At 38.1% G+C, this 13082-nt stretch overlaps 1 protein-coding gene across 3 annotated transcripts in view; it reads left to right on the top strand.

The window, feature by feature from the left end:
- LOC126376477 (uncharacterized) overlaps window positions 1-13082 on the top strand; it is a 148078-nt gene that overhangs the window by 117465 nt on the left and 17531 nt on the right. For all 3 annotated transcript variants that reach the window (XM_050023873.1, XM_050023872.1, XM_050023871.1), the window contains 2 exons: window positions 9168-9305; window positions 10406-10542. In XM_050023873.1, coding sequence (XP_049879830.1) covers window positions 9168-9305; window positions 10406-10542 — 275 coding nt within the window. The remainder of the gene's footprint in view (window positions 1-9167; window positions 9306-10405; window positions 10543-13082) is intronic.

Here is a 13082-nt window from a genome sequence, read left to right as displayed (position 1 = left end):
TCTTGCTAATGTTCTGTTGCTGCTTGTTTTTGCTAAATTGCTTGTTTAATGCTATGCTTGCTAATGTTGAATGTTTTTGCTTCTAGTACTTGCTTGTTTGATATTGCTGTTTGTCTGGTGTTCTTTGTCCTCTGTACCACATATGCGCCTTCTCAATCGAGTTGGTGAGACCCGCTTGTGGGAGGCCAACTCAACCGATTCGCTGCCGCACAAAGACACACTTAAACACCATCCGGCTCGAAGGACCAAAAAGATGTATGGGCCGCTAGCCACATACACACTTTACTGCTTGTTGATTGTAGAGATGAATGATAACTCACTGATACTAAAATAGTTCCTTTTATTCGTAAGTACACAGTAATATAATTGATACGTAATTAATGCTATATGATAGAGTGATATGAGTACACGCGGAATGCTTGCTAAATGCGGACTGACGTGTAATGACCTAATTATTACTAAACGTGACAAAAGTGCTGAAAGTGCAATGTGCGGCTGTAGACCGTACATAATAGGCTACTTGACACTCAGTGAAACGATAACAACACCTTGAGTAATTTAAACAAACTTATTTCGCAAATAAGGCAAAAGAAAAATGGTATTTTTGGCAGCCACTTTGATACGAAGTAAGAAAACAAAAAGAAGAGGGCATACACAAAAAACACAACAGTTCGCACGTAATATGGAGGTGCTTGTAAACAAGGGCTATCACGGATTTGTAAAATACAACACAATAAACTTTATAACCTGATTCCATTGCGCATTGAGCAGGTGTCTACCTAGCAACAGGTCTTTGATTACAACCTCCTTGGTCAATATGAAGTCATTTGTTTATGTCACTGGCGATAATATCAACGATCTGAAAGTGGTTTGTATGGAACGCCCCTTGTTCTGTGGCGGGAAGAGCCTGTTTGTTACGATTGTGGATTACACAAATAAAATATTCTTTATTGCACACATTTAAACATACATAAACTCTTACTTACACATACATAAGTACAATCAGGTGGAACATCTAGTTCAATACAATTTCCATTTACATACATACATAAACAGCCTATACACGCCACTCCTGGGCACAAGGCTCCCCTCAATCAACCGGAAGGGGTCTGGAGCATACTCCACCACGCTACTCTAATGCGGGTTGGTGGAGGTGGTTTTACGGCTAATAGCCGGGACTAACGGCTTAACGTTCCCTCCGAAGCACGGAATCATCTTACTTTTTCGGACAATCAGTTTATGTTTGTTTCCTATTTCGATCATAATATACATGATAACGAAGGTTTTCTATGATGTAATTGTAAACAAAGTAATACCTACACGTGTCATATGTAACCCGGGGTAAATTATAATTGGCTTTGTTTTTACTTAAAATGTTATATCACCACTATGTATACTATATACGCTGTTGATTACCTGGACAATAAATAAATAAATATGGATTACAGTAGAGTATAGTGTTATTACAGGGCCTATTTATACCAGGAGACCATGATGTATGATGTATAACAGCAAGCACATACTTAACTAAGTTTTCAAAAAAATGTATACGCAATTAAAAGTGTATAAGGTGTTCGAGGAATTTAAAGCTAAAAGCTTTCTCTTTGTTACAGTTTCTTTTTTCAATATTTTATTCATTTAGTGACCTTTAACCGACCACAGACAACAGGTTGCATCCGTCTGTGGGACTCGTCAAGCAACCTACACGGCTATTGCTAACTCACGGCAAGATGTTCAGTTTCTATACAGTTCTGTCGCCTTAGCCAAGTTGCTGCAAATCGACAGTGTAATAAAAAGGAATTGAATGTATACTATAAGTAGTGACATCGTAACGAAAACTTTCAGGAATGATTCTGACAAGTGGAATTTCCCGTCGTAAAAGTATGGAATTGAAAATAGCCCCGAGTTGAAATTTTGAAATAAGTACCTATATAATTCGTTTTGTAATGTTGACCCGACCAGAAACCCAACCCTAGCGTTGTGCAAGAACAATGACAGACAAGCAACGTTCGTATTAATCTTTAATTGAATTATTTGATAATTGAGGTCACTTTTGTTTAAACTTCCTTCTCTTTTTCTTCTTATCGTGTGGTGGAATACCAACCCTGGTGTCAGGGTTACTATTGAACCGCCAAAGGCCCCTGACATGACTCATGTAACGACTACGTACATACATCAGTAAGTAGTAACCGGGACCAACGGCTTAACGTGCCTTAAGACGCACGGAAATCGTCTTACTTTCGGACAATCAGGTGATCAGCATGTAATATCCTAAACAAACTAGGGATCACAAAGTGATTTTTGTAATATGTCCTCACCGGGATTCGAACCCAGAACCTCCGGATCGTGAGCTCAACGCTCAACCACTGGACCACCGAGGCCGACTTTTTAAACAGTGTTTATGTGCTAAATACAGTTTTGCGGTAAATCCGCAGATCTCTCTCCTTTAGGTACAAAAAATAAAAAAACAAAGGAATTGAAACATTCTGTATGATGACCCAAATGTCCGATTTGCTCATGCGAAGCCGAGTGCAGTAGCCTAATGCTAACTAAACAAACATAACATAATAACATCTCCCTCCCAGGCCTCCCCCCAATCAACCGGAGGGGGTATGGAGCATACTCCACCACGCTGCTCCACTGCGGGTTGGTGGAGGTGTTTTTACGGCTAATAGCCGGGACCAACGGCTTAACGTGCCCTACGAAGCACGGAATCATCTTACTTTTTCGGACAATCAGGTGATTCAAGCCTGAAAAGTCCTTACCAAACAAAGGACAGTCTCACAAAGTGATTTCGACAATGTCCCCATCGGGAATCGAACCCGGACCTCCAGATCGTGAGCCTAACGCTTTAACCACTAGACCACGGAGGCTGTTAACTAAACAATCATTATACTATTATTATAAATTCCTAGTAATGCTCACAAAGGGACCTTTACCTTGCAGGTTGTCCCGCGGGACCCGGCGGTCGACCTTGGACTAAGGTCGCGCACGCCACGGGTTTTTTCACCCATAGAAATTACCCGCCGAAGCTGGTCCCTTTTGTGTAGAGTAGTGAGAAACAGAGACGGATGAAATGTATAAAAAAACACCTATCGCTAACCTTTTTTTTCCATACTTTACATTTGTCTCAGATGACATCCCCACTAGGTGAGAGCTCTCAGTGCTCTTTCCCATTTGTCCGGAAAAGTAAATAATGCCATATGCGGCATTCAGAAATCCAAAGTTTTTAAATTTATTTTAATTAAATCCTTAATCTACATGGTTTGAATGATGCCGTTAAACCACAGAGGTTTGTCTCGACACCCATTCGTCGTATTCGTCTTTATAATTGTCGACTTCATTATTTTACGAGATTTGACTTCAAATTGGAATTGGATTGGGTTGGATTTTTTTAAAATTGGAATTTTTTTGATCGAAGCAAATGGAATTCTATAGTCTCTGCTTACCCCGGTGGGAAATAGGCGTGAGTTTATGTATGTATGTATGTATGACTTCAAATTGAAAACGGAACTCGGTAATTATACCGATCTCCTTCTACAGCAAATCCTTGTAAATAGGTTAACACCTAATTTTAGGGTTTCGGATTTGCTGTAGATTGAGATACATAATGAAAAAGCTTATCAATATTGTTTTATTTATCAGAGCATTAAGAACGCATGAACATATATTAGTAATCAACTAACACACAAAGCACTTTAGAAAAAAAAAACAATGCTTTTTCTCACACGTCACTACTCTGCGCCAGTGAGAGTGGTCGCATTCGTAGTTGAACTTTTTGTGTTGCGTCCGCGCACGGGGTAACAACCGCTTTATGTAGCCACGGCAGACGGCCTCAGAGTAATGTGTACTCTTACTCCTTTTATAATAATGACCTTCCCCATGGCAGCGTAATTTTAGATCACCTTTTGCTAACGTCATTAATTATTTTATACTTTATGAGACGTTTTTGACGTTTCGTAAAATAATATTTAGATTGCTCACACAAAAACCGTCACTTGCTTCGATATACCAATAATTAACAAATTAGCATCGCGCGGCCGTGAAGAAGCTCGCTTGATTTCGCACGATTGAGAGGGCAGAAAATAACATATAATTATGTATATGTTCTTTATATATATATATATATATATATATATATATATATATATATATATATATATATATATATATATATATATATATATATATAAAAAACAACAGCTTCGAAACGTACGGTCACAGGCAGTCGCTTCTGTAAATGATTGGAACTGTCAAATAGTCACGATAGGTAGACGGATCCTGTGAAAAACAAACTAACATTAGGGAGATGATGTTGAGAAAACGCGGAACGAAATTTTTGTTTCTTGTGTAATACTGGCAACCTTACGTATAAAATCGTACATCGTTGCGATGTCCGGTCGCGCCGTGAGGTAGCACACTTACTCCTTTTATAACGATCATACGTAGAGTAATAACAGTAACGAGACTGCGTGCCACCAGGATTGACTGGCTGTAGTAAAAACGGGGGCTGCGATATTTCTTGTTGTAAAATACTTTTATTGGTGTAAGTAGTTTATGGCGCGCAGTAGTAATGGTAGAGTTTTCTATTTATTTATTTATTTATTTTGAGGAAGACTTACGGCCATATACATTTTCTAAAATAATAACCAGACAATAACTGAAGGCTAATTACAAGTCTCCACCTAATAGTGGCTAAGTTATTTACCCTTTTACAATCATAAAATAAAGTAGGTTAATTTAGTAAAGTAGGTTAATGTAGGTTAAGTAAGGTAGGTACAAACATTTGATGTTCTCAAACTAGGGCTAATAATTCACTTGTGTCTCAAAGAAAGTTTTCGCAATTTTTTGTCGCAATTATAATAGCAATTTTCTTTGACATATTGGCTTTGTTTCGATTTGTGTTACCTATTTAAACTTAAATAAAGAGCTTATGTTATTGGAATACGTTTCACACAGCCAACACAATCGATAGATTCCATTTTTTTATGTGATTTATTGAAGATTTGCCGCAGATGGTATTCACTACCTGGCTGGACAAATGGGGAGTACTAAGGGCTCATGGCATCATCAGAAGGTTAAATTTTCCTTCATTCTCAAAGAATCCTCATTCAATTAAAGAAGTCATGTTTGGATCATAAATTGAAAATGCATTTTCGGAGGTTTGTGACCTAACCTGTAATGGGCTGGTTTTCCATCAGACAGGCAGTCGCTTCTGTAAAAAACCGGACCTGTCAAATGTTCTTGTGAAAATATTCTGTGAAAAACTGGATAATGCTAGGGAGATGATGATGAAGAGGAATTTCAAATCTCAAATGGAAGGATTGGTTTTTTAAATGACTGCCAAAGTGGCGTGGCCGAGTTGCAAACTATTACGAAAAGTGACAGAGTAATGTATGAGATTGACATAAGGTGACAAGTCCAACATTTTGTTCGATATCACTGTCACTTTTCGTAATCGATTGCAACTTGGCTAAGGCCCTTGGACTGGCCTGTTCGTCATTTTGCAGACAATGGCGATGTAATGGCGTAGTATTCAACTCGCAACGCATGCGCAGGGTCGACGCATTAACCCGGGACGATTTTATTACATTCCACACTCGGGCTTCAGTCCTGACTGACGTTAATCACTTTGGCCATTTGTTCAGGCGGGCTTAGTGCACTTGTAGAATAAAACATTAAACATTAAGTTCTATGTTGTTCTAGGAGCGAAAAAAACCTAAGAAAATAAGTTGTGCCATTTCGTGGCTGACTTTTTGGTAAAGTGATTTGTGTCTTATTGAAAATAGCAAAAGTTGCAAATTAATTTCGGCAAAAATTGCAAATAAGTACGTCAGTTCGCGACATCAGCTACGATTTGTCTCTCATCATGTGGTCATATTTCGTTAATGTGTTATCCTGTGTACAATAAATAGGCTCGTTTCCAACTAGTCAAATCAGTTACTTTTCGACACTGTTGAAAGCATTTTTGAGGTCTACCTTAACGAACGGCACAACCCGAGTTTGCCGGATCCATCGCGAAAGCTCGTGAGACGTGTATCGCCGCCTCACACCCTAAAGCAGTACCAAAACCGATCTGGTGCTGTTGCAAATACGCGGAAAAAATAAATAAAAACACGACGATTGATTACAAAATAAAGACAAATCTAAAACTAACGAAAAACATATACTTTTAATCAAGAAAAACGCAATGAGTCCGACATTTTATCACGTTTTTCTATGACGTCACAGTGTGCTTTTTCATACAAATTCCATAGTAATTTGGGTTTTGACGTTTAGTAAAAAGTAACTGATTTGACTAGTTGGAAACTAGCCTATTACATGCAGAAACTGCTACAGTAGAGCTGCGATACTTTCGTGACAGGGACTGTAGTTTAGAGCCCGAAACGTGATTCGATCCCGTGACAATACGATGTATGGAGTCATGCGTTCTTCGAACAGGCATATCACTAATTATAAACACCCTTACTTACAGAATAAACTTAATAGGCTACTTGACAACTGAGTCAAATAAGATACTTTTTATGAAACGTCAAAACGAAAATTTTCTTTGGAGATTGTATGGAAACTCTATACTGTGACGTCATTAATAAAAGCGGTCAAATGACGTACTCATTGTTACTTAATTCATAAATAAAATTCGAAAATAAGTCGAAAAGTAAAATGTGATTGATTTTTGACAATTTTAGTTTTTTTCATCTATTTCTGTGTTAGCATTTTATAATTTATCTTTGATCCAGTCAAATACCCTGTTATAAGTAGCATTCCTACTTCTATTGCTTCTTGTATATTTTAATATCCATCGTTTAAATACGTCAGCATTCCTAAGCGTTTTCAAAACTACGTATTAATTTAAAAGTTTACAACCCTGCGTAGAAATACGACTTCAAGAGGTGCCATACAACTGTTACAATAGTTTTCTGCAATTCTTGTCTTTGTCATAAAACGTATTGGCAAAAGACAAAGCTGTTTAATTACCCATATCTATTTGTATATCACCTAACACTAAAGCCCGATGCACACAGAGTGCTGGCCGGGAGCGTTCCGGGCCGGGAATATCTTGTAATGTCCGAGTTTGTAAGTGTTCACAGGCGCGGCGCGTTTTCTTTCATACAAATTCCCGCTTCTCGGCTGGTAACATTCAACATCAAGATGTTTGGCAAGCCGATTCCTTGGGAGGAGCAAGTCAAATATCTCGGCGTAGTCTTAGATAGACGTCTTACTTTCAAGGCCCATATCAAACGTGTGCGGGTCGATTAATTCTTTTAAATATTTTCCCTCTCAGACGAGCCGAGGTTCGCACTCAACTGGGCACCCTCAGACCTGTTGTCTTAAACGTTGTACCGGGTGAGAGCCTTCAGCGCTCCCCATTTGTCCGGCCAAGTAGTTAATGCCATCTGCGGCAAATCTACAATAAGTCACGTCAAAAAAAGGCTGGTAACATTCGAAGGACGTATATAACACTGACCACGTGATTACTCTAGCCATAGAAGTGGCCAATCAGCTTGCGACAACAAACACTTCAGGACCCCGAAACGACTTTTTCCTTCTTCCAGCGCTTTTTGCTATCGGCCCACTAAAGTCGATTGATTCTTTCGAATATAATTCTCTCAGACGACGCCTTCAGCCGAATTTCCCGCTCAACTGGGTATCCTAAGGTTAAAATTTCAATCAATCAATAATTCTTTATTGCACAAAACATATACACAGGAAATGTACATAGGAATAAAAATAAGCACAATAGGCGGGTACCGGGTTAGAGCCCGCAACGCTTCCATTTGTCCAGCCAAGTAACTACAATAGGTCAAGTCGAAAAGGCTCGCAACACTCGCGGTACCTCCTTAGTCTATGGAAAGCTTTAAACTGTTTAAACTATACAATGTGACACATTGTCAAATAACTCAAGTAATGTGTCAAAATAATGGTTTGTACAAATGTACACTTTGTTGTTTTATGTGTGAATTGTGAGAAAAGGAATCATTTTGTTATACAGTGCTGCCATCTGTTGTCGAATAGACGGCAGAATGGAGAGTTATAAAATGTAACCGCAGCTGTATTTATGTCTCGCAACTCTCGCATATATTATTTTATTCATTTATTAGATAGAAAACCAACCGCTTACAAAACAATACAGTCTTAATTTTCATCAATAGAATCCAATGTACTTAGATAAAAAAAATACAAACTTATACTCGCTCAACTCACTATGCTTCTAAATTCCAATTAAAAATTAAATACTTATAATATATATAAACTGTGCATATTACATCCCGTGGTATGGAGCATAGATTCAGTTTTTTTTTGCGTTTATGGTATAGAGCATACTCGACTACGCTGCGGCAGATTGGTAGAGGTGTTTGAAACTTTGAACTTAGGGCTGTTAGGTAGTTTTCAAAACAGTTTGAAGGCCTTCGACTTGGCATAATGGCCAGTAACACATGTCAATAGTCAAGATTGATTTTACGTGCAACCCGAAGCACAGTAAAGTGTGAAATGTAAATAAAAAATAAGTAAGTAAATATGAAATGTACTAAACGGTCGCTTTGCCAAAGATTGAGCGCTCCCGACATTTTTGATCTCATTAAGTAGAATAGGCTACTTGACAACCTTTTCTCTACTTTTTACGAAACGTCAAAACTAAAGTTTTCTTTGGAGTTTGTACGGAAATACTGTCATGTGACGTCATCAATAAAAGCGGTCAAACAGCGCACTCAATTGTTATTTAATTCACAAATAAAATTCAAAAATTAAAATGATATTGATTTTTGATTATCTTATACTGGCTTATATTTCTAGATTAGCATTTTATAATTTGCAATTCTGAGGAAAACATGAAATTATTTACGACATCACATTAAAAACCTCAAAAATAACAGTATTTCTCCACTATTTAATTGATGTTATTATACATATAAACCTTCCTCTTGAATCACCCTATCTATTAAAAAAACCGCATCAAAATCCGTTGCGTAGTTTTAAAGAATTAAGCGTACATAGGGATATAGGGACAGAAAAAGCGACTTTGTATTATACTATGTAGTAATCTTTGACCCAGTCAAATACCCTATTGAGTTACAGGACTTGCATAAATCCCAATACAGGGCTGTAACCCGCAGGTTATTATTATTATTGTATGTTATATTAACATGTAACAATGTTGCCCCCAGGTTGGTTCTCGGCGTGCGGCTGCCGCGGCGGCGCGCTGGCGTCCCCGCGGGGCTCCGTGGCGGCGCTGCTGCGGGCCCGGGCCTTCGCCCTCGTGTCCCCCCGCGCTATCTCCGCCTACCGCGCGCGCCCCTCCTCCGGTAAGTGCTGAACTTCTTCTCTCGTGGGAGATCAACGACCATCCTTATCAACCCTGGTGTCAGGGTTACTATTGAACCGCCAAGGCATGGGTGTAACGACTTCATACTTACTTATTTATTTATTAAGTATTACTACATCATAAATATATAAAACATTAACAACTAAGACATAATACATAGCATCTACAAATTAGTAATTAAATTAACAAAGCAGTCTCTATTTACCCTTAAATTAAAGATTTATTTTTAAGTAATTTAAATTAAAGTAGAATTAAAAAAAATATATATGAATTTACTTATTACTTACTTAAGTAAATAGATAATAGTCAGGGTCGACTGTTTAGCGTGCAATCGGGTGATCAACCTGCATGTTCTAACCAAACTAGGTATCACAAAGTGATTTTTGTGATCTGTCCCCACCGGGATTCGAACCGGATTTCCGGATCGTGAGCCTATACACTTATAATAACGATGTTTTATCTGATATGGCAGTCGCTTAGAAGATAGAAATGTATGGGAACAACGTCTGGGAAATAATATTAAAGGCAACCAAATTAATATATAGTTTTTAAGTATGTCTAGGGCTGTGTGCCGAGGTTTTTCTTGCAACTACTAAGTACTTTTCCTCTAAACAGGTTGTGAGAAGCTGCAGAAAGTTTTAGGCGGATGAGAAGTTAGACATCAAATATTATATGTAAAAGTGACGATTCAAAGTATAACTATGTTAACTAATGGATAAAGATACTTTTGAGTTTCATCCGGACCTGTCAAATCTTCAGGTTACGTAAGCGTACCCTGTGAAAAAGGTTTTTTATTTTTACCTTTGATGGCTTTGCTCTTGGCCCCAGACTTGCCCGAAGGCATCGACGAGGCCTAAGGTGGAGCGAGCTCGCCCAGAATGAATTCAAATTCAAATTCAAAAATATCTTTATTCAGTAGGTAACATAGTTACACTTTGAATCGTCAATTTTTACATAACGAACGTCTCATCCGCCTAAAACTACTGCAGCTTCTCACAACCTGTATAGCCGGGGAAAAGAATATATAAATGTCGTCCAGGGAGATGATGATGATGATGATGATATTTTGTAATGTTTTAGAGAGCGGTCGCGTGGGTGCGCAGTACGAGCGCGCTGCAGCGCGGCCTGGCACTCCGCTGCGGTTGGCTGGCGTCTTTGCAGACGGCAGCAAGGCTAAGGCCCCTAAATACGCCCAGCTCATAGACCCGCAGGGAAATGTAAGTACTACACAATATAACATAACTAGCCATTACGTCTACCGCTGCAGGCCTTACACGCTATGTAAGCGCGGCGCGACGCGACGCGATATAAAATAAGTTCCTTGATACACGCGACTACTCCTTGGTACACGTGACTACCGGAATATCCGCGATTTTTATAAAATTGTGATTACTACTAGATAAAGACAAATATGACGACCCAGTTGAGGCGTCGGGTGATGTCTAGCGACATCTTTCTGCCCTTCTTCTGCTGTTCTGCCCTGGCCAGATACTTTGATGTCTCAAGTCTCAAGTCTTCGTTGGTATTTTGGCACTAAAACTTCAGTCTGTTTATCACTGTCTTATTATTAAAATTGTTATTAAGTCTACAATTTGTCGTCTCATATCTAAAGTACTTGTTTACCATCATTTAATGATATTTTATATACTAGATCAAAAGGTCGTCAATTACGTGCGCAGACGCACCAGAAGATTTAAATAGTCATATAATGGTGCAGACCGACGGGAGTCCGCTGATTTTATAGGCTGGTAATGTAATAGATCGTTAAGGGAGGTGGTGCGAGAGAAAAGAGATGGCGTTTAAGTAGACACATAAAGAAAGAAAGAGAGAAAGAAAGAAATGGTATCATAATATCAATAACATTGCGCATGCGTGAATGTCAATTTGCAATATTACTTTTTTAGATGAATTGCATAAATGTGGTAAATTTTAGATCTCCTGACGTACGATAAGCTGCAAAAGTCTAATCAGTTTCTTGCAAATTAATAAATGAACTGGTTGCACTTAAGACCTCCCCTGTCGTTTCTGTAATATACCAAAAACACCTACAAAAATATAAATTTTATAATTACGACAACTAATGGTTCATAATTTCACCACTGTTTACAAATAATATGCTGGGCTCAGTGACTGAACTTTTGCTCTTTGATTGTAACCAATGACGATCCAGATGCCCTCCGAGATCCTTTTTTTTTTGACGTGACTTATTGTAGATTTTCCGCAGACGGCATTAACATTGACCGGACAAATGGGAAGGGCTGAAGGACCACCTGGTACAACGCTTAAGACAAAAGACCTGCAAGTGCCCAGTTGGGCGCGAACCCCGGCTCAGGGCGTCGTCTGAGCCTCCAAAATCCGCCATTACATCAAATATAAGCAAAAAAAATGTTTACTCGCTAACTCCTGTAACTCAGTCCACACCATTTCGCCTGGGCAGTAGGCAGGCACGATGGAATTGTCAGTGGTTTATAGCAGAACTCCATCTATTAATCTGGCCCATCACGGGCCATCCAGACAATGCAAAATGAAAAAGTTATGGGTTCTATAAGATGGAGTGTAATATAGTTTAGATGGAGGTTTGGATCTGGGACTTCTGGGACCCTGTAGTTGATTTGGAATGGAATTGGAATTCTCTGGGGAGTGGAATTCTCTGCCGTCTTATGTATTTCCGAATGCACATAACCCTGCTAGGCGAGCTCGCTAGTTGTTGGGTGGCCATTTATTTATTTATTACTGTCACTTTCTAGTAACGAAGGCGTATTATAGTGTGTCAGACTTCTTAAATGATACCAGTCTATAAAAATAAGAGAATATGCAATTAAGATTATATTGACTTTTTAATTGATTTTTTGAATATTATATTTAGATATTTATTATTATTTTAGTAAGGTATTATTGATTGTTAATTATGTGGATTTTTTATTTATAAATTGAAATTAATGATTGATTGATTGATTTATTTTGCATGACATTTAGGAATTATTATTATTGAGTTAAAATTTGTATTATGTTATTGAATTATTTAAGTTTCAGTTATTTGAGTTCATTTAAGTTCATATTATTATGTTGATTTCTCAAGTTTAGTTTGATAAATGAATGACAATTTTAAATTCGTTTGCCAATTCTTGGCTGAATGTGCTGAGACCGATGACAACACTGTAATATCTTGTAACACGCAACATTCACAAATAAATATTTTTGTATTTGTATTACTTCATGCAAAAATCTCATTCATTCATCCAACTAGCAAAAATAACCATCAAATTGGTGATTCAATTAATTGAAATATCATCATCATCTCCATCATCCCGTTTTTCACAGGGTCCGCTTACCTAACCTGAAGATTTGACAGGTCCGGTTTTTACAGAAGCGACTACCTGTCTGACCTTTCAAACCGCAAAGGGAAAATGAAAATGAATTTCTCGGGAATGTGGGTTTCCTCACGATATTTTAATTGAAATATTTGTATTTGTCATGATGGTTACACACTTGATTCTTCTGTTTCAAGAATAAATAGGTAATGAAGAGCCCAGCGCGTGTTGTCAGTTTTGCTTTTTAATTTTCTTTAACAAAAGCCATTACCTCATCCACTTTCCTGGTACAAAATCAATTTTCTTTAACGCAGATTGAGTAAAAGCGTAAAAAGAACGAAGTCTAGGCACTAAAATTTAATGTGCGCCTTAAAATAGTAGATCATTAAACCGAACCGAAGTCCTATCCCTATAAACATAAAATTAAATACCAATCACGTACAGAC

Source organism: Pectinophora gossypiella, chromosome 21 (genome assembly GCF_024362695.1).
Source record: "Pectinophora gossypiella chromosome 21, ilPecGoss1.1, whole genome shotgun sequence".
Classification (NCBI taxonomy): Eukaryota; Metazoa; Arthropoda; class Insecta; order Lepidoptera; family Gelechiidae; genus Pectinophora; species Pectinophora gossypiella.
The sequence above is the reverse complement of the archived record's forward strand: the minus strand, read 5'-3'. Positions and strand labels throughout refer to the sequence as shown.